At 45.2% G+C, this 24978-nt stretch overlaps 1 protein-coding gene across 3 annotated transcripts in view; it reads left to right on the top strand.

The window, feature by feature from the left end:
* Positions 1-24978, top strand: part of ESYT2 (extended synaptotagmin 2) — a 641975-nt gene that overhangs the window by 418623 nt on the left and 198374 nt on the right. For all 3 annotated transcript variants that reach the window (XM_078663275.1, XM_078663276.1, XM_078663274.1), the window contains exon 7: positions 11462-11517. In XM_078663275.1, the coding sequence (XP_078519401.1) occupies positions 11462-11517 (56 nt within the window). The remainder of the gene's footprint in view (positions 1-11461; positions 11518-24978) is intronic.

Genomic DNA, 24978 nt, shown 5'->3' with positions numbered 1-24978 from the left:
ACACAGACAAGGCAACCATTTGAGGGTACACCACACAAACTATGGTCATTTCAAACACTGGGCAACAACTGTGGGTACTGTATGTGTCTGTATCACGGAGAACTTTATTTCGAGTCTCAGGCTTTCTGTTAGCTCATAACTGCATTACCTTTGTGGACTTCATTAGACATCACAGCTCCAAACAGTGATTTTTAGGTTTCACTACTGAGAACACATGAAAAATGGGTAAGGTAAGTTCAAGCAGATAAGGTTGTCACCCTTAAACTGTGAAGAATTTGACCATTCTTTCGAGTTTTGCGGTTCTGGAATCGCCAGGAGCTAGTACGTAAATATAAATTTGTGTAAAATCCTGTGTATTTATTTAATACAACAGTACTCCCTTTATTTGTTTTAAAATTGTTTAGGGGTAGTGAAAACAGCATGAATATTATTTTGAAGTAATTTTTCAGGAGGGTCAATAATGTGAGTGATGAGCCACCACACTTTCATAGCCAGGGCACCACAATGAGCAAAGTTGAGGAAATTGAACCATAAGTTCTCAATCACTGACCTATTTTGGATGGACCCTGGGATGAAGTGAGACTTGCAGGATCCAACTATCTGCCAGCTTCTAGATCAGGGGATGCAAGGACAGCTATTCTCATAATCCACCTGAGTGGGAATGTTGTGACATCCTGGGGTGGAGTCCTTCTACTGTATTCATTGTGGGAAACTCTTACCAAGTTGTAAGCCCTACTGACACAATGTGAAATAATTTGGCCCAAAATCACACCGGAAGGATTTGCATGGGGCTAGGTCTCGGTTGGGAAGGAAAAGCCCCTCACATTGTAATAGATGTGTACCCCTGCCCCGAATTCCCCAACTGTAATGATGTCTGGATCCCTAAAGCTGATCTTTGTTGTTGTGGACGAACACGGATCATATCCGTGCAGTATGGCATAGCCCTGTCTCACGGATTGTGGTATTTTTGGACCAAGAGGGGTGCCCAAAGCTCGACCATAATAGTGGTGAAAGTCTACTGCCTTTACTAGGAGTTAAGCAGCACAATCACATTTTTCCATAGTTTGACTGTACATGTCATTGACACGCTTCACCTAGAACAGTACTAATGTTACAATGGAACCAGTCCAGTCACTTTAGCTGCACAAATGGAGTGCTCTCATCAGATGGTGTTATCTCATGAATTGGTATCTGCTGTGTAGTCCTCTTGTGCTTTTTGTATTGTGATGGCCCTTGATGCTGTGTTCCATTGGAATAGACCTGTTGTGTTTTTGGTCCATGCCATAAGAGCGTGTTAATTTCCAGATGGGCTGTTGTTGTGTTTATGTTGATGTGCAGTAGAATGCCTTTTTAAGGGCTCAGGTTATGGGTGGGGAATGAGGACTGGCCTGCATACATGGGGTATGTTGCACACATGTTGTATGCATTTTGTACTTGTGGATCAATTCTTTGAGGAGCCTCTTTATTGATGTCAGGACATGGAGGGGTTATTCATTACTGTAACCAAGTGTCCCGTTTTCTTGTGTGCAAAATATACATCCCTCTAATGTCTCTTATGGGGAGTAGGTGCCCTGGCCCAGTGACGGCACCACTGCTCTCTATTTGACTTAGCCTGTTGTGCTATGATAATTGTCTCAAATACACAGGAATGGTTTTATGGCACTAGAGACTAAACACTAAATAACATATTAACTGCACACCTTACGAAACTAAATAGACTTTCAAATTACAGCAAAACATGAGGTGCGAAGACGATTGAATCTTGGTAGGACGGGAGTTTGATAGATAACACAAAGAACTTGCAGCCACAAATAAAATGTCCTTTAAATCTATGAATAGTAAATGGAACAACGTTAGAATATCGCAAATGTGAAGATGCCCAGTGGTGTTGTATCCTATTTCTGATAAATCACGGAATTATCATAGATTGCGTGATTGGTAGCGACGATATATTTGAAGTTAATCCATTCTCTAAGAGGGAGTCCAGTGTATTATTTTAGTGTATGAGTGGCATGACTAAAGCTGGGGGTGGGGAACTTTAAAACGAGGCCGAGCGGCTTGATTTTGCACGGCCTGACTTGGGCTTGGTACAGGTGCTGGGAATTAGAATAATGAAGACTTGACCCTCCTGTGGCTGTCAAGCCCAATCATCTACCATCATCTCTGTTTAATGGCAAAGTCTGGTACTGCAGGAGTCTGTCTCCATTTCCAAAGGCCACCAGTTCTCCAGAGTGAGACTATTGCATTGCCAACCATAAGGATCTCTGTCTTTCCCTCGTTACTTTTGAGTCGGTGGTCTCCCGCCCACTCCCATACTCATGCGTTGTTGGTACATTCTGCTGACGATATCAAATCAATAATCTAAATGATAAACCGGAAGCTTTGGCATGCATGAACTGGATAAATCCCCCAGAGCTGACAAGTTTAGCGAGCAGCTCAGCATAAATGTTGAAAAGATCTGGACTAAGAGAAGATAATGCTTGGAAAAGAAAAAAAAAGGCCAACAGTTTGTGAAAATTCCTTGAGCAAGGTGGCCTTCGGTGCTAGCGCCAAATCTGCAGTATGCTGTGATTTGAAGGACAGAAATTGGTTTAACTACGTTGAACGCAGTAGATTACTTCAAAAGGACTATGACACCACTGACACTGGAGTGTCTTATGTTTTCAAGCAGAATTGTTTTTTTTTTTTTTACCATGGGTGGAACAATGTTTGAGTTGTACTTGGTAACTATGGTTGATGTCATTTTATTTGTGATGTATACCTCTGAATTTAGCGATGATTGGTACAATATTTGTACTGCACGCATGCCTGTGCTTTGTTTGTCTTTCCCGTTTTGGAGTCTTTCAGTTTGTAAGATTATAAAGAACATTATTTATCACTCCGCCTGGTGTTTTTTTTAAAGGGCAGCGTTTTTATGTATAAGTGTCCGCATAGCATTTTGGAATTATTCACGTGTGCTTTGATGTTTGAAGTATTTTCCAGTATTTTATGTTTTCAGAGACTTTGTTCTTTTTCCCCTTGATTTGTTCAGATACATTGCTGTATTTTTCAAAGTATTGCGAGTATTCGTATTTGGGCTTACATCTTAATCTATGTCCGTTTACATACATTGCGCAACCAAACTCTCTCTTCATTGTTTCCTTATCAGAGGCTCCTTTAATTTTATTAGTTGTTTGTCCGTGAAACGCTCCTTTCATTGTTTTTGTATGGGAAGCTGATTTCATTTTTTCTCTACGATAGCTACATTTATTGTATTGCTTCTCTGTTGCAAGGATACTTTCATTTCATTGCTTGTCCAGGAGAGGATGTGTCCTCATCCCTCATATTATAGTCTGTTTCGGTACTCCTCTTTGAGCGGAATGACACGGGCCGGTTGTTTTTGGTAAAACCTTTTCCTTGTAATAGATACTATTGAAGAGCCCACAAAAGAAATTGTATATGTTCATTTAAGATATCTTGCAGTTGATACCTAAAAACTTAAAGGCCCAAATAGTGTTGAGGATGTAGGGCAGTGACGTCATGAACCCCAAGGAGAAAGGAAGAGTGAAAGGATGAATAGGTGAAAGGATGGTTGGAAAGATAGTTACATGATGATGGGGTAAAGGATATACGAACTAAAGGATGGATGGTATAGTAGATGGAAGGATGAAAGATTGGGTGGATAGATGTCTTGACGTAGGATAAAAGGGTGAAGGGAATTCTAAGGCGGGTCGTGTTTGCTTCATGTGCTTGCTTTGATTGGAGGTATGGTTCAGATTCAAGGTATTTTAATTTGCGGGTTACATCCTCGATGCAAGTGGCAAACACACCTGAGGAAACATGTCCAATCAGGTCATAGGGTGGAAAAGGCATTAAATATATCAGGAGGACATGAGAGGGGGTTTCTGCCAAAGAACACTTCAGCTGTAAACCTGTTGTACAGTGGCTAGCGATAGATGTACCCAGTGGTAAAAAACAATAAGAAGGTAGATGGCCTAGAGTTGGTTTAGTAACAACCATAATCTAGTCAACGTTAAATGAACCCCCCAAACATTGGGTTTCTGGGATTGAAGATTGTTAAGGACTAAAACAAGCTCATGCCGGTAGAATCGCTTTGAAAGTATAGGACATGCAGATTTCCCAGGTGAAGTCGGTTAAAATACAAAATGTTCCTGCTAGCTGTAAAAAATAAATTACATAAAGGAATGCAATAGTTTAATTTTAAAAACTCGACAGCATTCTGTTCAGGTGTTATGCATTTTTCATGGCAAACGGGATACCGCACCACAAAAAAAAGGTATTTTGTTAAACTACCATTGGGATTGAGAAATACATTGTAAAACTGTTTAGTAGATGTGCATAGGGCTATGAACATGGAACAGGGTGGTTGAGAATAATATATAGGAGCTCTGCTGAATGTATCTGTATCTCCAGATGAGTACTTGAGTGCTACATTTCACGTCCATTTGCACTTTGTTTCACTCTGCCTAGATGCATCATATCCCTATTCAAGCCAGCTCCTTTATCGCATTAGCTCACCTTCGCAAGTACCCCACTCAGAATCTCCTTCTGGTCCAAGAAGGAAGAGTTTCTTTAGGGGCCATAGTCTCACTTCCTGGCCCCTAGCCGAATCCGACCAGACATGAACAAAGTTACCTGTGGATACAGTGTTATTTCCTCTGCAAACCAGAGTAGCTGGAATAATCTGGACAAAGAAGGTCCAGGATAAATGTGAATTGATTCAGATATGACCACCTTCTGTTAATAATGACTGCTTTCTAGACTGTGTGACTGATTGTAGTTCCTATTTAACCAGTCTCTCCATTGGTTATAATCATATTAATAAGGAGAGGGGATATAAAAAAAGAGGAGAAATCCAAAAATCATATTATGGGAAATTTTCATGATCCCCACTTTCATTACTGTACCAGAGAAAAGTGCGACGTTGAAGGGACTTCCCCACCTCCAATCTGTCATCAAGGGAGTAGAGTGCAAATTTTAGATTGAAATCCTAGTGGGCAACCAATTTCTAGCTTCGTAATACTTCATTTGGTTACACCTAAAACAGGCTAATATTCACAAGTTGCCTTATGACCTGTCATAAGTCTTTAGATAAATTACCATGTTTAGATAAATGTTACATTTAGTTAATAATTTTGGCTTACTCGCCACGATTGATAACACACTATATAGCACAATACGCATACGTAAATGAATATATTCTAATGTATTAGAGTGTACTGAGTTGGGCTCCAAAGTTTTAATTTTAATGTTCAGTGTAAATGTAAAGGATGAACCAATTAAATGTAATTGCATTGCTGGATTACTAAGTGTTCTAGTGGAAGCAGTTACAGGAATGTAACACCATAGTGTTTATCCAGCTCATAGGTTCATTCTTCAGCTTATTCAGCATTTAATCAATTATCAACTAATGCTTTAACCATTCTCTTACCTATATGACAGAATTACTATTTTTTGATTATTTAGTATGCAAATTTGTAAGTAATATGCTGTCCTTGTTATATGTAATTCAGCTTTTGTTATCGTAGTTCATGCAGGAATATGCGCGCATAAAGGCTCTTATTGACATACTGCTGTGGCTTTCACTGAACACAAGTCACCATCTGGCAATACCTTAAAAAATGTTGGTCTGTCCCTATTCCTAGGCTAGATTGGTGATTCATCGTGGATTTACAATCCCAAACAGTTATAAATTGTTTATACTTCACAATTTCATACCTGACTTACTGGTTAACTAATTTCCCAACAATTTCCAGTTATATTGTCTTTCCTAGTTATGTTATGTTATGTTAATATTTTTTATACAGCGCACAGCTGCCCCAGCAAAGGGGCGTCCTGGCGCTTCTAGTTCCTACTTTATAATTTATATGAACACATCTTAAAGCAAACACGTATATCTATTGATTAACAATCTACTTCTGCTAATTAAATGTTTTATTTCTAATGGAAAATTCTACCTGTACATTCTTTGCCTTATGATTCCCTCACCTCTTGAACATTCTAGGAGCTAGACTAGGCCTGGAAACTTCTGAGACAGCCCTCCCTTGCCTGTAGGAGGGCGCTGCCTCCATCTTGACACCAGAAGTAGATTCACAATTATATTACTGGAACCACATAACACCCACACCAGCCCCTAATGCCAGTTTATTTTTTCCCCACACCTTTAGACACGGGTCCTTGGCTTCTCTCCTCAGATAAAGGTGATTCTTTGCTCTCCAATTTTTTTAAACTTTATTAGGCACATGTCCCCACCAAATAAAATGAGGTTTAAACCCTGTTATGAATGTGATAGGTGTCAATCACAGGCCCACAGGACGACTGTCTGTGGTGTCTGGGTTCAACACAAGAATAAAGATATTGTTACCTATACCTGCATTTCCTGGCTCAGACCAGAGAAGATTACTGTGGTCACCGCCAATCAAGGTCTATGTACAGATCACGGTCTGCTTACCACTCCTCAAAGTCCTCTAGTGAGAAGAAGATAAAACATAAAAAGAAGAAACAATTCCAACTCTCCCAGGAGGATGACGTTGACGGTGCCACTTCCGACTCCAGTGGCTTTCATGTTACTGACACCAGGGTAGCCTGAGTTCCCGGCATCAAGATCTGGCCCGACCCGACTTTATTCTCTATGCTATGATACAGATGTTCAGGCGTGCATCATACCGTTCGGAAGCGCCTCCTGGCCCGATGTTACTGCACGGGGTTCTGCTCTGACGTTCATCAGTGGGTTTTCTCTCTGCGTCAAGGGTCTGTCTTGCTTGACTGGAACCACTTACAGCTCCACTGGATGTCTTCTGGTGCTAAGGACTTCTGTAGTTCCTCTTTCATGCTGATTTCAGCATCTGTAGTGCCCTCGCTTCTGCTACCATCTCTCTAACTCCTCCAATCCTTCAGAAAGTTCCATAGGGCCCAGCTAAAACTGCAGTCCAGGGTTGAGCCTCAATATTTGGTCTAGGAGGAAAAGTCCAGAGAATAGTGTGCAGGTGCCTGCCAAAGATATTGGGACACAGTGCCTGCAATATTTGGAATAGATTTTGATCCTGAGGGACAACTAGCTAGAGAGGACACTGAGCCTAACCACCCCTTCCATACATCTGACAGTGGATCTGCTAGGCCCACAGAATGGAAGTGGGCTTGATACGTTGCTTGATAATGACTTTGATCCACCTCCGTATCCTGCTCTAGCGGAGATGGTTTCCTGTTATGCAATGATTAGGAAGGCACTGGAGGTGCTTGCATTGCCTCTCCACTCAGTAGAACTTAGACCGAATATCCTCTCTAAGGTCCTTCAGCCTGCTACCACATCTGCAGAGCCTCGACTACCATTCAACAAAACCCTTCTAGATTACTTGAAGGAGGCCTGGGCCAAACCAGCCACAGCTCCGGCAGTCAGTGCAACTGTGTACAGGCCAGCACATGGGACCCAGTTTTCCTTTTTGCGCACCCTTCCCAGAGGGTCGGTGCCAGGCTTTTTCTAGCACTAAACTTAACCCAGGCTCCTTTCCCATCCATCCACCAGATTGGGAGTCTGGGAAGTAGTGGAGAAGAAAGTACTTTCTATAATTAGCCTAGTGTAGCGCTTCCTCATCACCGCCTCTCTGCTTGGATGTGATATGCCTTCCCTGTGGGACATGGCCGCAGTAGTTGGGCCCAACCTACCAGAACACCTCTGAATTACTTCAAGAAATCAGCCCACAATAGGATGTGTGGAGACACATGATCATAACAGGTCTGGGTGCGGCAGATATGGTGGCATGGCCATGAGATCTTTAGTGGCCCTGCACTATCACCCTGGCTACATTCAACTGCCTTTATTGGAAATGCCCAAGCCATGCTTACAGACCTGCCATTTTGCAGAAAACCCTCTCTACAGAGACAAGGCAGGCTCCACATTGGAACGGTTTAAAGTTGGAAAGTTGACAGCCACATCCCTAGGATTCCAGTCCCTGGTGAAGGACTTTCATAAATTTTGGAACTGCAGATGTTTTCAAAGGAATTTCAAGTGCAGAGCTAGCCCACCCAGACCATGCAATAGCAACGAAACATACTTTGTGCGGCAAAACAAAGAGAGAGGTAAGGGAAGAGGCTGCCAGAACCAGCCATCCTCTGCCTCCTCCTCTGCAGCACCCCCAGAAAAGCTGCTTTAGCTTGACCAAAAGGAGCATGTGTGGCCTGTGGAAAGACGGGTTCCTTCTTTCTACAGGCCTGGAGGGCCTTAACATCAGACTAATGTGTCCTTCAAATTGTAGAAAGGGCTATAACCTACTCTTCCAGCAGGACCCCCATGCCCAATTCACCCAACAGTCCCTTCAGTCAGAGGACAATTTAAGGATGCTGCAGCAAGAGGTGCAAAAAGGGTGCAGTAAAGTTGGTGCCAGAGCAGGAACTTGGGCAGGGGGGCTATTCTCGGTACTCCCTGGTTCCCAAAAAGGACAAAAGTCTTCTGCTGATCCTAGACCTCAGGATTATAAACTTTTACCTGTGTATGAAAATGTTCAGAATGTCATTATTTATTTATTTATTTTGAAGGTTTTATATAGCGCGAACAAGACTCTTGCGGGTATCGGAGCGCTTTACATGTCATACGTTGGAAACAAGAATAAACATGGAAAAAAACAAGCATAGAAAAATACAGTTATAGGTGATTCAGATATAAGGTGCTCAATAGTACAAAACTAGCAATTAAATACGGTGCTCAATAATACAGACTAGTAATTAACATATAGTAAAAAGTAAGTCGTTCACGTGAATTTGGCCCTGAGAATCGCGTTCACTTCTTTTTTTGAAGGCGTCAGTGGATTGGTTTGTTCTTGTTTCTGTGGGCAAAGCATTCCAGATCCTGGGAGCCATTCCAGAGAAGGACCGGTTGTACGTTTCTTTTCTTGGCAAATTGTGGTTTCAGTATAAGATTCTTGGAGCTTCTGGAAGCTCTATTACCAGCAGAGAGTACCAGTTTCTGGGTTAGATAGCTTGGGGAATTGTGGTGTAAGGCCTTGTGCGTCATACATGCTATTTTCAGATGAATTCTAGCCTCAAACGGTAGCCAGTTGAGGGCTCTAAGGTCTGGGGATATGTTGTTGGCTCACGTTCTTTTAGGACTGGAGGCGGGAGACTGGATGGTGTCCCTTAACTTGCAGGGCGTGTACACCTCATACCGATCCTACAGTTGCGCAAGAGTTGCCTGCATTTCATTGTAGGGTCCCCTCACTACCACTTTAAGGTCCTCCCCTTGGGGTTTACATCGGTACCCCAAGTCTTTACGAAGGTGATGGCTGTTGTCACGGCCCATTTCAGGAGGTTGAGGATCTCTGTATTCTTGTACCTGTACAACTGGCTGCTTAAAGCCAGCTTGCACTAAATTGTTTCACATCACTTGTTGGTAACAGCATCCCTGCTGTCCGGCTTGTGCTTTTTCATCAACATTCCCAAGACTCACCTTGACATCCCTCAGGTGAGTCTGAAATCCTCCAGCTTGCGCTCTTTCTAGTCCAGCACGGTTGTGTCGTGGGCCCGTTGTAGTGGTACATTGCCACCTTGTCAGTTTTCCTATGCCTCCCAGACCAGCAATCTTTCGTCAAAATCTCTTGCAGTTATGAGGTTCCTGAAGTGACTTATGAACATGATTCCTACAAATACCTTCATCATACCCCATGGATATGTGAACTTGGTTTTAACTTTCATGATGGGTGCCCCATTTGGAGCCCTTAGACAGTTCTTTCTATTTACTGACCCTCAAAATGTTTTTTTTCTGGTTGCTGTTAACTCAGCAGGACATGTCCATGAGCCACAGGCACTGAGCTCTCAACCACAGTTCATGTGCTTCTTCCCTGACAAGCTTGTCCTTAGAACGGACGTGAATTACGCCACAAAGTAGTGACCCCCTTCCATATGGGTCAAGCTATTAATCTCCCCACCTTTTATCCCCACACAACCAACCAAGGAGGAAAAGCCTTTGCACCAATTGGGCACCAGGTATGCAGTAAGTTAATATATTGACCACACTAAGGAGATCAGGTCTGACAATAAGTTGGTCAAAGGATACACAGGCAGCAAGAAGAGCAAGTGGTTCCAGAAGAGAACGGGTTACTGCTGCACACTCGTGGTATAAGATGTGCTATTCCCTCACGAAGGAGGAGCTGCTGGAGACTATCCATCATCATTCCATCAGGGCTAGATCTTCCACCACAGCCTTGGCCAGAGGTGTTTCTGTGATTGAGAACTGCGGAGCGGCAACATGGGCTTCTCATCATACCGACACAAAAAATGATTGCTTGGACTCACAGGTGAGAAGGGATGGCCATTTTATCTACTTGGTCCACTAGGGTTTCCTAATCTGACCTTTCCTTCAGACCCTAAGCTGGTTGAAGGTATTGCTTTGGAACTCAATTGAAAATGTGAGGTATCTGCTGGCATGACTATACATCAGAAGAAAAGTTACTTACCTATGGTAACAATCTTTCTGGTGGATACTCGATCTACCTGCGATTCCTCACTCACCCAACACTCCTCCCTGTTCTTAAGGTATGTCATATGACTTTAGTAAGCTTTCAAATTAGTTTGCTGCTCGGTTGTAATGCTGATGTCTCATTATCTCTTCTTCAAATCGCATGGGTGAAAGCAGTCAAGAACTGGCATCAGGGCGCCGAGGTGGGCTCTATATGGCTCCAGTAACCTCGCTGCGACCCCTCTTCCTGTGTCTCCTACCGGTGCGGGAGACCGTCCCAGCGTCTCCTCCCGGTGCGGGAGAGCCACGTCAGCACCTGGGCTATTCAAGAGGTGAGCAATCTGCAGGTAGATACAGTATCCACCGGAGAGATCATTGCTGAAGATAAATAAGTTTTTCTTAGTGTACAATAATACAATTCGTAGGAAAGCAGCAGTTGATACTCTCTCTTGTAGAATTTTCTAAAAGTTTTTCTCGGTCTGGATGAACCTTTGAATATTCAAGTCACAGTGTCCTTCCAGAAAGTTGTGGCATATAGGAAGTGTGACAAAGATAAATGTCACTTCATGGCCATTCCTCTTTAACCCCCTGGCTGCGGCCGGAATTCCCCGCCTGTGTGGGACATTCCGATCGTGGGCGTGGTCATGACGGCTTCCGGCCGTCATCAGCACACGCCCACCATAACTGATGACGACCGGGAGCCGTCATCAGCACCGAAGGGGTTAAGCTGACTGTGGAGCCTGGTGCCCTATTTTTTCTTGTCTTGTTTCTTCATATGTTCCTTAAAACTGATCCTTTATCCTCAAAATAACACACACAGCTTCCACATATTTATTCTGGTTACAAATTATTTAAACAAAGTATGTATGTCCTGCGATGTTATGCAAGTTTTCTTTTCCTTTGTGTATGTAAAGCGCTCTGATACCCACGGGTCTAGCTAGCGCTAAATAAAACGTTATAAATAAATACATGCAGACCTAAGACAACAATAACGTTTTAATTTCTTTCTTACAGCTTTTGGAAATCAACTGGACGGGGCTGACTAATCTTCTAGATGTGCCTGGATTAAAGTAAGCATGAAGTGTGATGTAAATGTGGGCATTTGACAAAATCAGATCTTTTACCAGTATAACTATTTTATTAGTTGGTTAGGTGGTTGTTGGAATCAGACAAATGATTTACATATCGCTAAAATCTTTCATTTGAAATTAGTTGAAAACAATATACTCCCTACTACAGATGAATTAATAGCAAGGCATAAGAAGCAACGAGAATAGCACTCTATAAAACTTTATAAATTAATAAACGAGAAGGGTGTTGGTTTGGTCGAGCTGTCTCCTGTTCTAGTGAATTTCTGGCATTGTTTTAAAATATTTACTGTTTCTATTAACCATACAGAACACGATTCTACTTCTAAAACACCCCTCAATGAGTGTCAGTCTCAGTATTGGACTGGGACATAAAATAGGCCCAAGCATAAAAAAAAAGTAGCCCTCAGTGAATTAGAAAGCTTAAAAAGTGGCCCATATGCTTACGAAATAAGGTGTGTTTACATTTGCCTGACTGGAAATAAAATGCAACAATTAATGATCATTCCCCATTTTAAAATGGTTTGGACCAAAGGCATTCATTCTCCAAGTCCGACCCAACATGGCAAGCAAAATCTCTCGATTAATGCTTGTATGTCAAAAATATGACAAAACCCCAAGGCAAGATGGTCATACCCAGTACCAAGTGTAGGTTGAAAAAGTCCAGAAACATCCCAGAAGCTCCCAAAATCACAAAAGACCTCCTCAGTTATTATTTATTGTCCAAAATCCAAAACAAAGTACTGTGAGTTCGACTCTAGGCGCATTGCATACCACAGCGCGCACACGCACACACTTTCTCTGTGGAGGAGTGTGGCTCAATGGTTAGAGCGGCAGACCCTGATGCAGAGTTCTGGCCAGGGACCTGGGTTCGATTCCCGCCTCGGCGGGGTCTCGGGTTCAATTTCCTCGGACCTGTTAATTCTCGCCTCAGTGCCTATTCTAATCACGGGCCCCACGCTGCAACTCTGGGCAATAGCTTGCTTAGCCTCCACACCGGCCCCAACAGCGCTAAGGATGCTTGGCTTCACCCTGGGGGCAGGGCTTTAAGTGGGCCGGGTCTCAAGGGGTCTGAGCACCGGCAGTTTTTTTCAGAGGGCCTCGAAACGGGTCTCTATCGGGCTCTGTTTTGAGCCCTAACACAGGCGAACCGTTATTTTCCCCAAATTGCAGTGACAGCAGTCTGTCACTGCAGTCCGGAAAAAAGTGCCAGGATGCAAAACAAAGCCCGATAGAGACCCGTTTCGCTTCGAGACAGCCTGCATGCACATCGATGTGCACTGCTCACACTGCTTACTTCTCACTAGTGGAGAAGTTATGGCATGACGTCATGCCAGGTGAGCGTGGTGGAGGAAGGGAAATCCTTTAAAGAGTTATTTTCTTTCTGGATTTCCCTTCTCTTTCTGAAACGCAAGAGCAGCAACATTGTGGTAGGGTCACCAGGGCTTTAATTGGATGCTTTGTCAATATTATATACAAGCCATAGTTGCAGATTATTTACCTTCAGCAACTAATAACCATTGACAAAGCCAATAGTCCTTACTTGTTGTTGGTATGATGTTACTTGCCGTATCACATGTCTGGATGCCATGACCGAAACAGCAAAAAACATGTCGGGCGGCACACTATGCTAAGCACATATTTTTTGTGTGAGTGTTTAAAAGCCACGCCCCTAATTACACTGGCCACGCCCTTTTGAGAGACCCCCCAGTTTTTTCATCCCACTTAAAGCCCTGCCTGTGGGTGCCCAGGAGTGGACACTTCACAGGGAAAGCCAGGAGGGGTTCCACAGCGGTATGAGTATCAGTGCCAGGAAGCCGCATAGGCGACACCGCAAGGTGACCGTCTGGTGACAGTGCGCTCTATAAGTACCATGACATTTACATTTACATTTTCTCTGCAAAGAATGGGTTAATCCACTGAAGCATGGTTTCTGGCACTATTGGGAATGCTTTGTAACATAAAAACCTGTGACTGGAACATTGGCTTGACCCAATAGAATTTGGTGTCAATCTCAGAGTCAAACTGGGACAGAAAATAGGGCCTGGCATCAACCTAAAAGTTGCCCCCAGTAGTGAATAAGAAAGCACAAAAAGTGGCCTATATTCGGAAATAGCGGCCGTTTTGAACTTGTTAGACACTGTATGTAAGTAAGTGTTTTGCAAGGTGAGGAAGACTGAATGGATTTGAGCTCTGGGCTAGCAATGCTTGTTTTAATATCAGGGAATTCGACAGTAAAAACAGGCCCACCAGACCACAAAAAGAAACACGAACAGCCCCAAAACTGGCCCACACCGACCCTGGTTCCCCTCAGTTCACAGTGCCTAGCCTCAGAGCTTGTTTCGGTTTTTACACTGAGCTTACTGCTCTCAATTTATTAGTGGTATTTGTTCATACAGCTTTAATATTGTGCCAGAGAGATGACAATATTTACTTTTTATTAAGTAAACCACCCTCCCATCGCGTCATTCCCTTGTTGTCCCTAAGAATAAATATCTTGAACAGCTGCGTAAACGAGAAGAGCATCTGCGTCATGTGTGTGTAATGCTGAACTTGTCAGAAAGACGTTTTTTACTTTGTTCACAGGTCTTGTTGGCCCGTTATTGGTTAATTAAGTGATTGAAAGAAAGGCGCGGTGTTCTGTTTTTCACCTGGCCTCTACTTGGTCTCCACTGCTGCCATCTAGTGACCAAAGGTGGTGATGTAAAAAAACCCAGAAAAAAACACGATCAGAGCCGTTTGTTTTCATTTGCCGGCTGATGTATTTACCCCTAGGTACTTTTGCTGAATTTGGATGTTACACCGTAGAGCGGATGTTTCTGATGTATGCATGCATTGGTGCAGCCTGTCAGTAAAGGGTTGAGTGTTTAGATTACACGCCCTCTTTTTAAACATGCATTGGTTTAGCTAACAGGTCTGAATCTGATGTGCAACGCATGTTTTTATTTATTTATTTAATGCGATTTTATATAGCGCGAGCTTTACCCGAAGGTGTCAGATACATATTTACACAGCATGAGCTTCTGGCCATTGTTTGCCAATTTAAAACAAGCCTGTAGAAGAGTGCGTTTGTGCCTGTGCATGCAACAATTAGCAATGAGAAGTAGGCATAGGTAGTAGTGGCAGGGAGATGTGAAATAGTCACTCGTGCATTGCTCTGGAGACGAAAATATATGCCCGAGCAGCCAATAGCATTAGGTGAAAGCGAAATACAGCTCTGGTCCAAACAACAATGTGATTGACAAAGTTTTAAGCCAATAACTGAATGGGTTTGTTCGAAAAAGCCAATGGCTGAATTGGTTGGGCCCAAAGCCCTTTGAAAATATCTTGTAAACATTAGGTCTGCTTAAACAGCTGTACTGTCAGTCCCGACCTAAAAACAATTAAACAATACAAAAAAAGAACCGCACCTAGTACTCACGAATTAGAATATGATTAATCCAAAATCGTAGAAACGTCAGGAACTTTCTTTCCCTTGTACGTCTCCTGCTAGGTTTGATCAGTGTATCAGCCTTTTTTGGAGTTCACAATTAAAAGCATTTTTGTGCATGTACAGGTGCACTGTTTGCATTTAAACATGCATAAATGCAACACTAGGGCAACTGCACTGTAAGTCTTCAAAAAAATCCCTGTAGTGAAAATGATTATCCTTGTAGAAAAGCCCCTTCCCGTACTTCCTCAACAATATTCAGGTGAACTTCTTCCCCCAGTCCTCACTGTTTAAATGGGATGGGTAGAGAGAAAGTATGTGAACCGACAGAAACATATGACTTTGTGGTAGACATCCTTTTCACACGTGTAAATTGAATACCAAACATGGATTTGCACTCACAATTCAAGCTATTTTAGCACATGCGTTTCTAGTATGTATTGAGGAGGTGATTTATGTAATTTTACATATGTCTTCTATTAAAGAGGCCCGCTGAACAGGTCGGAGGTAATTTCGGTATTTTGTATAAAAGAAAAACAAAACGAGTTCTTAATTTCAGCGTTAGTAACAAGTGTGACATTTCTGTGATTCTGATGCTCATTGCAACTGATTCATATGCTACATTTCAGTAAGACTGGGCCTCAGTGCTTGTGATAGTTTGGCAACATAGAAACTCATTCTCTAGGCTTTGGAACAGAAATCTCAAGAGAGGTCAAGTACGAAAAGTCATAAATCTGAACCCGCAGGTTTACTCCCTCGTACATTTGCAGATGTAAAACGTTTTTGGAATTCTAAAATCTTTTCTAGGCGAGGCCAGGAATTCTGCATGCTTGTCTGGCGTAATCTTGGAAACGGTTTGAGAGTTCAGTTTTCACAAGTGAAAATATATGCACACACAATTTTTTACATGAGCAATAAATAGAGCTAGTGCAAACACACTTGGGCACTTTTTAGGGCTCGGACTCCTCCCTCTGGGGGAGGAGTTTCGAGATCCTAATGTTATAAGAAAAAAAAGAAGAAGAAGAAGAAGGGCCTTGGTGAGAGGAATTCCACACATTCCTTTGCGTTTTCTGGCATCTGGTCAGTGATTCGTCTTCCCTGTGCTGTGTATGTAGTAGCCTTGAAGTGATAGGCTGTAAGTAATGTACGCGTGCCCGATGTGGCATTTTGTGTGCGAGAACGTGCATGGCAGAGTGATTAATCTTAATTACGAGCTGTCAGAGTGCCTGTGTAATGCAAGCCAGATGATGCGAACGCGTTCACAGCGGTGAGCGCGTTCAATGTTAAATGACGAGAGGCAGCAGGCGAGGCTCACAGAAGATGACTCATACATGCTCGTCCACACTGTAGTTCTTGTTTGTTTGAGTTCTTGGGGGAAAAAACATGACGCAGGACAAAGCTGTTTCAAGGTCGGACCTAAAAAATGAAAACTCTAGTTGTAATATCTTTATGCCACTAGGTGGAACTATTGACTTTACAAATTGCACGTTCTGAGTTTGGCACGCTGGGGCAGTCTTCCTCAAACGGCTTTTGACCGTATGCCCAGATCATTTGGCATTTTCGGCGAGATAATAAGAAGCAGCTTTTAACATGCAGAGGCGTTGACTAAGTAAACCAACTGAGAAAAAACATAGCTATAGAGTTTATACGAGCTTTGTCCCTTAATTAAAGATATTCGCATGATATCTCTATATTAACAAAAGCCACCTTTCGATGAAATGCCAAAATCGAAAACAATCATGCAGACTGGTAGGACTTTCATTACGACGATAGGCCGACGCCTACATCGAATAAGTACGTCACAGTATCTCTGTCCAAAAGTACAAGTCACCTAAAAATGGTATATCGGTTTAAGAAAAAACAAATCGTAACCATGTTTCAATGTGGGTCCAATATAATGTGCTAAAAAAGGAATGTCTGATTGACAACACCTGGAAGCGTAAAGCATAAGAGCGAAATCGTAAATTAACTATACTCTTAGCCGGACTTGCAAAGATTGTGCAGGTGCGGGCTCCTCGTTGATAGTACTCACGGATTACTCCTGATGCGCAAACCAGGAGTACTACAAGAGTAAATCTGAGCTAATCCAAGGTCTAAAGACTCTCCTCCTCACAGTGCTCACCATTAAAGATGAATGTCACCTCCTACGCGGAGACGCCTGCCTGCTCCTGACCCTATATATCTTTTTGAAGGAGAACCTCTGGGATAACTTCTTCCTCAAGTTTATGGGAACTAATGCCTATGCATACCCATATGTCTTGTATAGATCAAACAGGAATTGTGCTTGTATTACGTAGTGGATTTCGGAGGTCGGCAATGAAAGGACTGTAATCGGGAAAACGTATAGGGTCACTCCTCACCCATTCATATTCTGTGTCACTGTCTTTACTAGCTGAAGAGATGCCCAAGCAAGCCAGGATTACAAAGTCTTAGAGTACATACGCCTAAACAGACCAACAACAACTTCAGTCATGGCCCTAGTCAGCAGTCACAGGCTCAGGGTCTCCCTGGGACCGCAAATCTAGGGCGCTCAGGCGAATCCTGATGCTGCTCTCATGTATGTATGAATGAGAGCCTCTGCCTGCAGCAATGAAGAAACAAAACAAAAAAGCAGCATTTCAGCAGGCAGTACTACTACCTACTACTACTACTACAGAGTAGTGAGTGCAGAGTAGTGAGTGCAGAGTAGTGAGTGCAGAGTAGTGAGTGCAGAGTAGTGAGTGCAGAGTAGTGAGTGCAGAGTAGTGAGTGCAGAGTAGTGAGTGCAGAGTAGTGAGTGCAGAGTAGTGAGTGCAGAGTGAGTGGGCAGAGAGAGTGTGCAGAGAGTGTGTAGAGTAGTGAGTGCAGAGGAGTGAGTGCAGAGGAGTGAGTGCGCAGAGTAGTGAGTGCGCAGAGTAGTGAGTGCGCAGAGTAGTGAGTGCGCAGAGTAGTGAGTGCGCAGAGTAGTGAGTGCGCAGAGTAGTGAGTGCGCAGAGTAGTGAGTGCGCAGAGTAGTGAGTGCGCAGAGTAGTGAGTGCAGAGTAGTGAGTAGTGAGTGCAGAGTAGTGTGCGCAGAGTAGTGAGTAGTGAGTGCGCAGAGTAGTGAGTGCGCAGAGTAGTGAGTGCGCAGAGTAGTGAGTGCGCAGAGTAGTGAGTGCAGAGTAGTGAGTGCAGAGTAGTGAGTGCAGAGTAGTGAGTAGAGAGTGCAGAGTAGTGATTAGAGAGTGCAGAGTAGTGAGTAGTGAGTAGTGAGTAGTGAGTGCAGAGTAGAGTGCAGAGTAGTGAGTGCAGAGTAGTGAGTGCAGAGTAGTGAGTGCAGAATGCAGAGTAGTGAGTGCAGAGTAGTGAGTAGTGAGTGCAGAGTAGTGAGTGCAGAGTAGTGAGTGGAGAGTAGTGAGTAGAGTAGTGAGTAGTGAGTAGTGAGTAGTGAGTAGAGAGTAGTGAGTAGTGAGTAGTGAGGAGTAGAGTAGTGAGTAGTGAGTAGAGTAGTGAGTAAAGTAGTGAGTGCAGAGTAGTGAGTAGTGAGTAGTGAGTGCAGAGTAGTGAGTGCAGAGTAGTGAGTGCAGAGTAGTGAGTGCAGAGTAGTGAGTGCAGAATGCAGAGTAGTGAGTGCAGAGTAGTGAGTAGTGAGTGCAGAGTAGTGAGTAGTGAGTGCAGAGTAGTGAGTGCAGAGTAGTGAGTGCAGAGTAGTGAGTGGAGAGTAGTGAGTGGAGAGTAGTGAGTAGAGTAGTGAGTAGTGAGTAGTGAGTAGTGAGTAGAGAGTAGTGAGTAGTGAGGAGTAGAGTAGTGAGTAGAGTAGTGAGTAAAGTAGTGAGTGCAGAGTAGTGAGTAGTGAGTGGCGAGTAGTGAGTAGTGAGTAGAGTAGTGAGTAGAGTAGTGAGTGCAGAGTAGTGAGTAGTGAGTAGAGAGTAGTGAGTAGTGAGTAGTGAGGAGTAGAGTAGTGAGTGTCGAGTAGTGAGTAGTGAGTAGAGTAGTGAGTGCAGAGTAGTGAGTAGAGTAGTGAGTAGTGAGTAGAGTAGTGAGTGCAGAGTAGTGAGTAGAGTAGTGAGTAGTGAGTAGAGTAGTGAGTAAAGTAGTGAGTGCAGAGTAGTGAGTAGTGAGTAGAGTAGTGAGTAAAGTAGTGAGTGCAGAGTAGTGAGTAGTGAGTAGAGTAGTGAGTAGTGAGTAGAGTAGTGAGTAGAGTAGTGAGTAGAGTAGTGAGTGCAGAGTAGTGAGTAGTGAGTGCAGAGTAGTGAGTAGTGAGTAGAGTAGTGAGTAAAGTAGTGAGTGCAGAGTAGTGAGTAGTGAGTAGAGTAGTGAGTAGTAAGTAGAGTAGTGAGTAGAGTAGTGAGTAGAGTAGTGAGTAGAGTAGTGAGTAGAGTAGTGAGCAGAGTAGTGAGTAGAGTAGTGAGTAGAGTAGTGAGTAGTGAGCAGAGTAGTGAGTAGTGGGTGCAGAGTAGTGAGTAGAGTAGTGAGTAGAGTAGTGAGTAGTGAGCAGAGTAGTGAGTAGTGGGTGCAGAGTAGTGAGTGCAGAGTAGTGAGTAGAGTAGTGAGTAGAGTAGTGAGTAGAGTAGTGAGTGCAGAGTAGTGAGTAGAGTAGTGAGTAGTGAGTGCAGAGTAGTGAGTAGAGTAGTGAGTAGAGTAGTGAGTAGTGAGTGCAGAGTAGTGAGTAGTGAGTAGAGTAGTGAGTAGAGTAGTGAGTAGTGAGTGCAGAGTAGTGAGTAGAGTAGTGAGTAGAGTAGTGAGTAGGACATCACAGGCAGCAGCTGTGCAAGCTTCTTACACTCAGAAGGAGACCACAGGCAGCTGAGGTGCAATCTTCTCCCACTCACAAGAACGACATCACAGGCAGCAGCAGTGCAAGCTTCTTACACTCACAAGGAGACCACAGACAGCAGAGGTGCAAGCTTCTCACACTCACAAGAAGGACATCACAGGCAGTAACGGTGCAATATTCTCACACTCACAAGGAGATCACTGGCAGTACACACCACATGAACACACTCCATAACACATAGCAACAATACATTGTCATTTACAATGCCATTAGCTCAAACTCAAATAAATCCGAGCCCGATTGCATTTCTAATGCTTGTTTGTTTTGTTTCTCCCTGTGGTGAAATCCCTTCCCCTACACTGACTTTCAGTGTTCCCTTTGACTTTCCTCTTTGGAAAGCGATTTAATCGTGTCCTTTCCAGCAGTCCGTTTCTTACCGTTTCCAAGACGGGTATTACTTGGAAGAAGCATGTGAAAACCTATAACCCCGTATGTTTCTCATTGCTCGCAAACCTCCAGGGCAGTCCCATCTTGGAACACCCTCCCCCCATCACACAGGAGGAGGTGTACCTACACCAGTGGTTCCAAACCTGTGGGCCAGGGGACCCCTGGAGATCCCCGAAGCCTCCTCAGGGGGTCTGCGACGACTTAGAAAATTAAATAATATTAACAGATTAATAAAGTGTATATAAATAAAGAAGCTAAATGTACAATTCAATTTGTTAAAACAGTGTAAATGTGAAGAAATTTGAAATTGGAGGCAAAAAATGAAATTGTTATCCTCAGATTGATTTGTGGGAGCAGTGCAAGTGAATCAAACCGAATATATTATGGACGATGCGTGGCCTGAATTGAATTTAGAAAAGCTCCAACCTTTCTATTAAAATTAAAAAAATTATTTTTTGTATGTGTTTTCAAATTAAATGAAATGTGTCATTATTCGTGTATTTGTTTGATGTGTGCTTTTCTCTTGTATTTTTGTGCATTTGTTTGTGGTTCAAATCGTCAACAATACTTAGGCTGGGGTCCCTGGCTTCCAGCAATGACTCAGTGGGGGGGAGTGGGGTGTCCTTGGATACCAATAATGTGACGGTGGCGGTTACAGTAATGATTAAAGTGAGGGTCCCCAGAAGTCAAAAGGTTAAGAACCACGGGAAGCCTTGTGTAGGGAATCCCTTTTCACAATGGAATTATTTTTTTTAATTGAAAAAGATAATTTGCAATCATAGATGAAACAATTTGCGTGAATAAGTCAAACTCCCATGTGAAAATAAATTTGTGAATTTGATGCCATGTCTATTGGTTTGTTGCCCTTCTCGTGCATAAACTTGTTTCTGATGTTGAATTTGAATGTAGCAGCATAAATGCCAGTGCACACCAGGGAAAAAATAAGATCTATATTTATGTTAGTGTTTTGGTATTCAACTAGTAATATAAATATGGCGGACAAAATGCTTTGTATAATAGGAAATGAGGAATGCCAACCATTTATCTTGTGGCACAGTTTGAGTTTTCAGTTCATTCTACTCCTAACTTATGGCTTTTGTGACAATTTGAGACATACATGTAACATATATGGGCGATTTCCTACTCCATCTGCATGTCAAAGTAGGTGAATTGAATGAACCTTCACGTGACATGCAAATTGATCTACCCTCAGCTGTTCATTTAAAAGCTCCTGACTTTAGAAAAAAAAATCTCAAAAGTGACATTGTTTCTAAAAGGAGGGCAGGTTTAAGCCTGATTTTGGCAGACATGTTTTTTATTGAACACGAATGTTAGGCTTTTTAACACTGCCTCTCTAAGGCAGTCAATTGGCTGGTGTGTGCTTGCAGTGCTGCTTAGCGTGAGCCTCTGATTGCAGTCATGTCGGGTAACCCCTATGCCTGAGGGCCATGTGATGTCGTGGTGTAGCCAGTGGCAGCTGATATAATAAATCCGTGCAGAACGTTTCACTGGCTGAAACGATTTCATAATTTAACACTCACATGTATCAAAAAGTATAAGCTTGTATGAAGTTTGTAAAAAGCAGCCTCATCCCTTCCCCAGGTCCTGCCGTCAGCTATGATTATTTATAGTGGCCTCTGCTTGTGAGGTTGTGTAACACAGCCACAAGTATTTTGCTGGGACTAGGTTCTATTTGCTCATATACTGTGAGCTACTCCTGGAATTTAAGGGTGAGCCAAGAGAACTGTAGTAGGATGTTGCAGAACAATCTTTATGATTCGGACCCTTCATCTGTAATGACTCTTGACTGAAATGTATGCAAAATAAATATCAGCAGAACCAAACACAAAGTAGGAACATTCTCCTCATCTTAGTTAAGTGCACGCAACGGAAGCTTTCAATTTTTCACTGACCGCATTAACAAATCAATCAAACCTAATTGCTAACAGTTTTTAGAAGGAAAATTGAGACACAAATGGATCTGTCCAGCTTAGAATGAATACTTTCCGTCTGGTGTACATCAGACAATAAGCTGATAAAACTTTCTTAAGGTGTAATAGCTTTCCACACTCCTTACAGTCCTTTTTAGTTCTCACCTGCTGACAGCCCATGCACTGGCGCTACAAGGGATAGTGTTTACAATAAATGACTTGGACCCGCCCATTGCATAACATTCGTTGGCATCATTGTCACTATTCTTTGCTACCTCCTAATTGGCCAGCATGTGCCAGGTGCCACTTCCTTTTCTTTCTGTGGAGCATGGACCAAGCATAGAGGGATTTCTCTTGATTACTGTTGATCCGCTGCCCACTCGGTGATTGAGGTGCTATTTATTTTCCTCCTCCCGCCCACCCCTTCTATGTGTTGCTGCTTCCCCCTCCTGCCCACCCCTTCTCTGTGTTGCTGCTTCCCCCTCCCGCCCACCCCTTCTCTGTACTGCTACTTCCCCCTCCCGCCCACCCCTTCTCTGTACTGCTACTTCCCCCTCCCGCCCACCCCTTCTCTGTACTGCTACTTCCCCCTCCCGCCCACCCCTTCTCTGTACTGCTGCTTCCCCCTCCCGCCCATCCCTTCTCTGTACTGCTGCTTCCCCTCCCGCCCACCCCTTCTCTGTACTGCTGCTTCCCCCTCCCGCCCACCCCTTCTCTGTACTGCTGCTTCCCCCTCCCGCCCACCCCTTCTCTGTACTGCTGCTTCCCCCTCCCGCCCACCCCTTCTCTGTACTGCTGCTTCCCCCTCCCGCCCACCCCTTCTCTGTACTGCTGCTTCCCCCTGCCGACCACCTCTTCTCTGTGTTGCTTCTTCCCCTCCCGCCCACCCCTTCTCTGTGTTGCTGCTTCCCCCTCCTGCCCACCCCTTCTCTGTACTGCTGCTTCCCCCTCCCGCCCACCCCTTCTCTGTACTGCTGCTTCCCCCTCCCGCCCATCCCTTCTCTGTACTGCTGCTTCCCCTCCCGCCCACCCCTTCTCTGTACTGCTGCTTCCCCCTCCCGCCCACCCCTTCTCTGTACTGCTGCTTCCCCCTCCCGCCCACCCCTTCTCTGTACTGCTGCTTCCCCCTCCCGCCCACCCCTTCTCTGTACTGCTGCTTCCCCCTCCCGCCCACCCCTTCTCTGTACTGCTGCTTCCCCCTCCCGCCCACCCCTTCTCTGTACTGCTGCTTCCCCCTGCCGACCACCTCTTCTCTGTGTTGCTTCTTCCCCTCCCGCCCACCCCTTCTCTGTGTTGCTGCTTCCCCCTCCTGCCCACCCCTTCTCTGTACTGCTGCTTCCCCCTCCCGCCCACCCCTTCTCTGTACTGCTGCTTCCCCCTCCCGCCCACCCCTTCTCTGTACTGCTGCTTCCCCCTCCGCCCACCCTTTCTCTGTGTTGCTGCTTCCCCCTCCCGCCCACCCCTTCTCTGTGTTGCTGCATCCCCCTCCCGCCCACCCCTTCTCTGTGTTGCTGCTTCCCCCTCCCGCCCACCCCTTCTCTGTGTAGCTGCTTCCCCCTCCCGCCCACCCCTTCTCTGTGTTGCTGCTTCCCCCTCCTGCCCACCCCTTCTCTGTGGTGCTGCTTCCCCCTCCCGCCCACCCCTTCTCTGTGGTGCTGCTTCCCCCTCCCGCCCACCCCTTCTCTGTGGTGCTGCTTCCCCCTCCCGCCCACCCCTTCTCTGGTGCTGGTTACGCCTCCCGCCCACCCCTTCTCTGTGGTGCTACTTCCCCCTCCCGCCCACCCCTTCCACCCCTTCTCTGTGTTGCTGCTTCCCCCTCCCGCCCACCCCTTCTCTGTGTTGCTGCTTCCCCCTCCTGCCCACCCCTTCTCTGTGTTGCTGCTTCCCCCTCCCGCCCACCCCTTCTCTGTGTTGCTGCTTCCCCCTCCCGCCCACCCCTTCTCTGTGTTGCTGCTTCCCCCTCCCGCCCACCCCTTCTCTGTGTTGCTGCTTCCCCCTCCCGCCCACCCCTTCTCTGTGTTGCTGCTTCTCCCTCCCGCCCACCCCTTCTCTGTGTTGCTGCTTCCCCCTCCCGCCCACCCCTTCTCTGTGTTGCTGCTTCCCCCTCCCGCCCACCCCTTCTCTGTGTTGCTGCTTCCCCCTCCCGCCCACCCCTTCTCTGTGTTGCTGCTTCCCCCTCCCGCCCACCCCTTCTCTGTGTTGCTGCTTCCCCCTCCCGCCCACCCCTTCTCTGTGTTGCCGCTTCCCCCTCCCGCCCACCCCTTCTCTGTGTTGGTGCTTCCCCCTCCCGCCCACCCCTTCTCTGTGTTGGTGCTTCCCCCTCCCGCCCACCCCTTCTCTGTGTTGGTGCTTCCCCATCCGCCTACCCCTTCTCTGTGGTGCTGGTTACGCCTCCCGCCCACCCCTTCTCTGTGTTGTTGCTTACACCTCCCGCCCACCCCTTCTCTGTGTTGCTTCCACCTCCTCCCGCCCACCCCTTCTCCCTGTTGCTTCTTCCCCTCCCACCCACCCCTTCTCCCTGTTGCTTCTTCCCCTCCCACCCACCCCTTCTCCCTGTTGCTTCTTCCCCTCCCACCCACCCCTTCTCCCTGTTGCTTCTTCCCCTCCCACCCACCCCTTCTCCCTGTTGCTTCTTCCCCTCCCACCCACCCCTTCTCCCTGTTGCTTCTTCCCCTCCCACCCACCCCTTCTCCCTGTTGCTTCTTCGCCTCCCACCCACCCCTTCTCCCTGTTGTTTCTTCCCCTCCCCTCCCACCCACCCCTTCTCCCTGTTGCTTCTTCCCCTCCCACCCACCCCTTCTCCCTGTTGCTTCTTCGCCTCCCACCCACCCCTTCTCCCTGTTGTTTCTTCCCCTCCCCTCCCACCCACCCCTTCTCCCTGTTGTTTCTTCCCCTCCCAC

The sequence above is a fragment of the Lissotriton helveticus genome, chromosome 10 (assembly GCF_964261635.1).
Source record: "Lissotriton helveticus chromosome 10, aLisHel1.1, whole genome shotgun sequence".
Lineage (NCBI taxonomy): Eukaryota > Metazoa > Chordata > Amphibia > Caudata > Salamandridae > Lissotriton > Lissotriton helveticus.
This window is presented reverse-complemented; position numbering and strand designations above follow the sequence as displayed.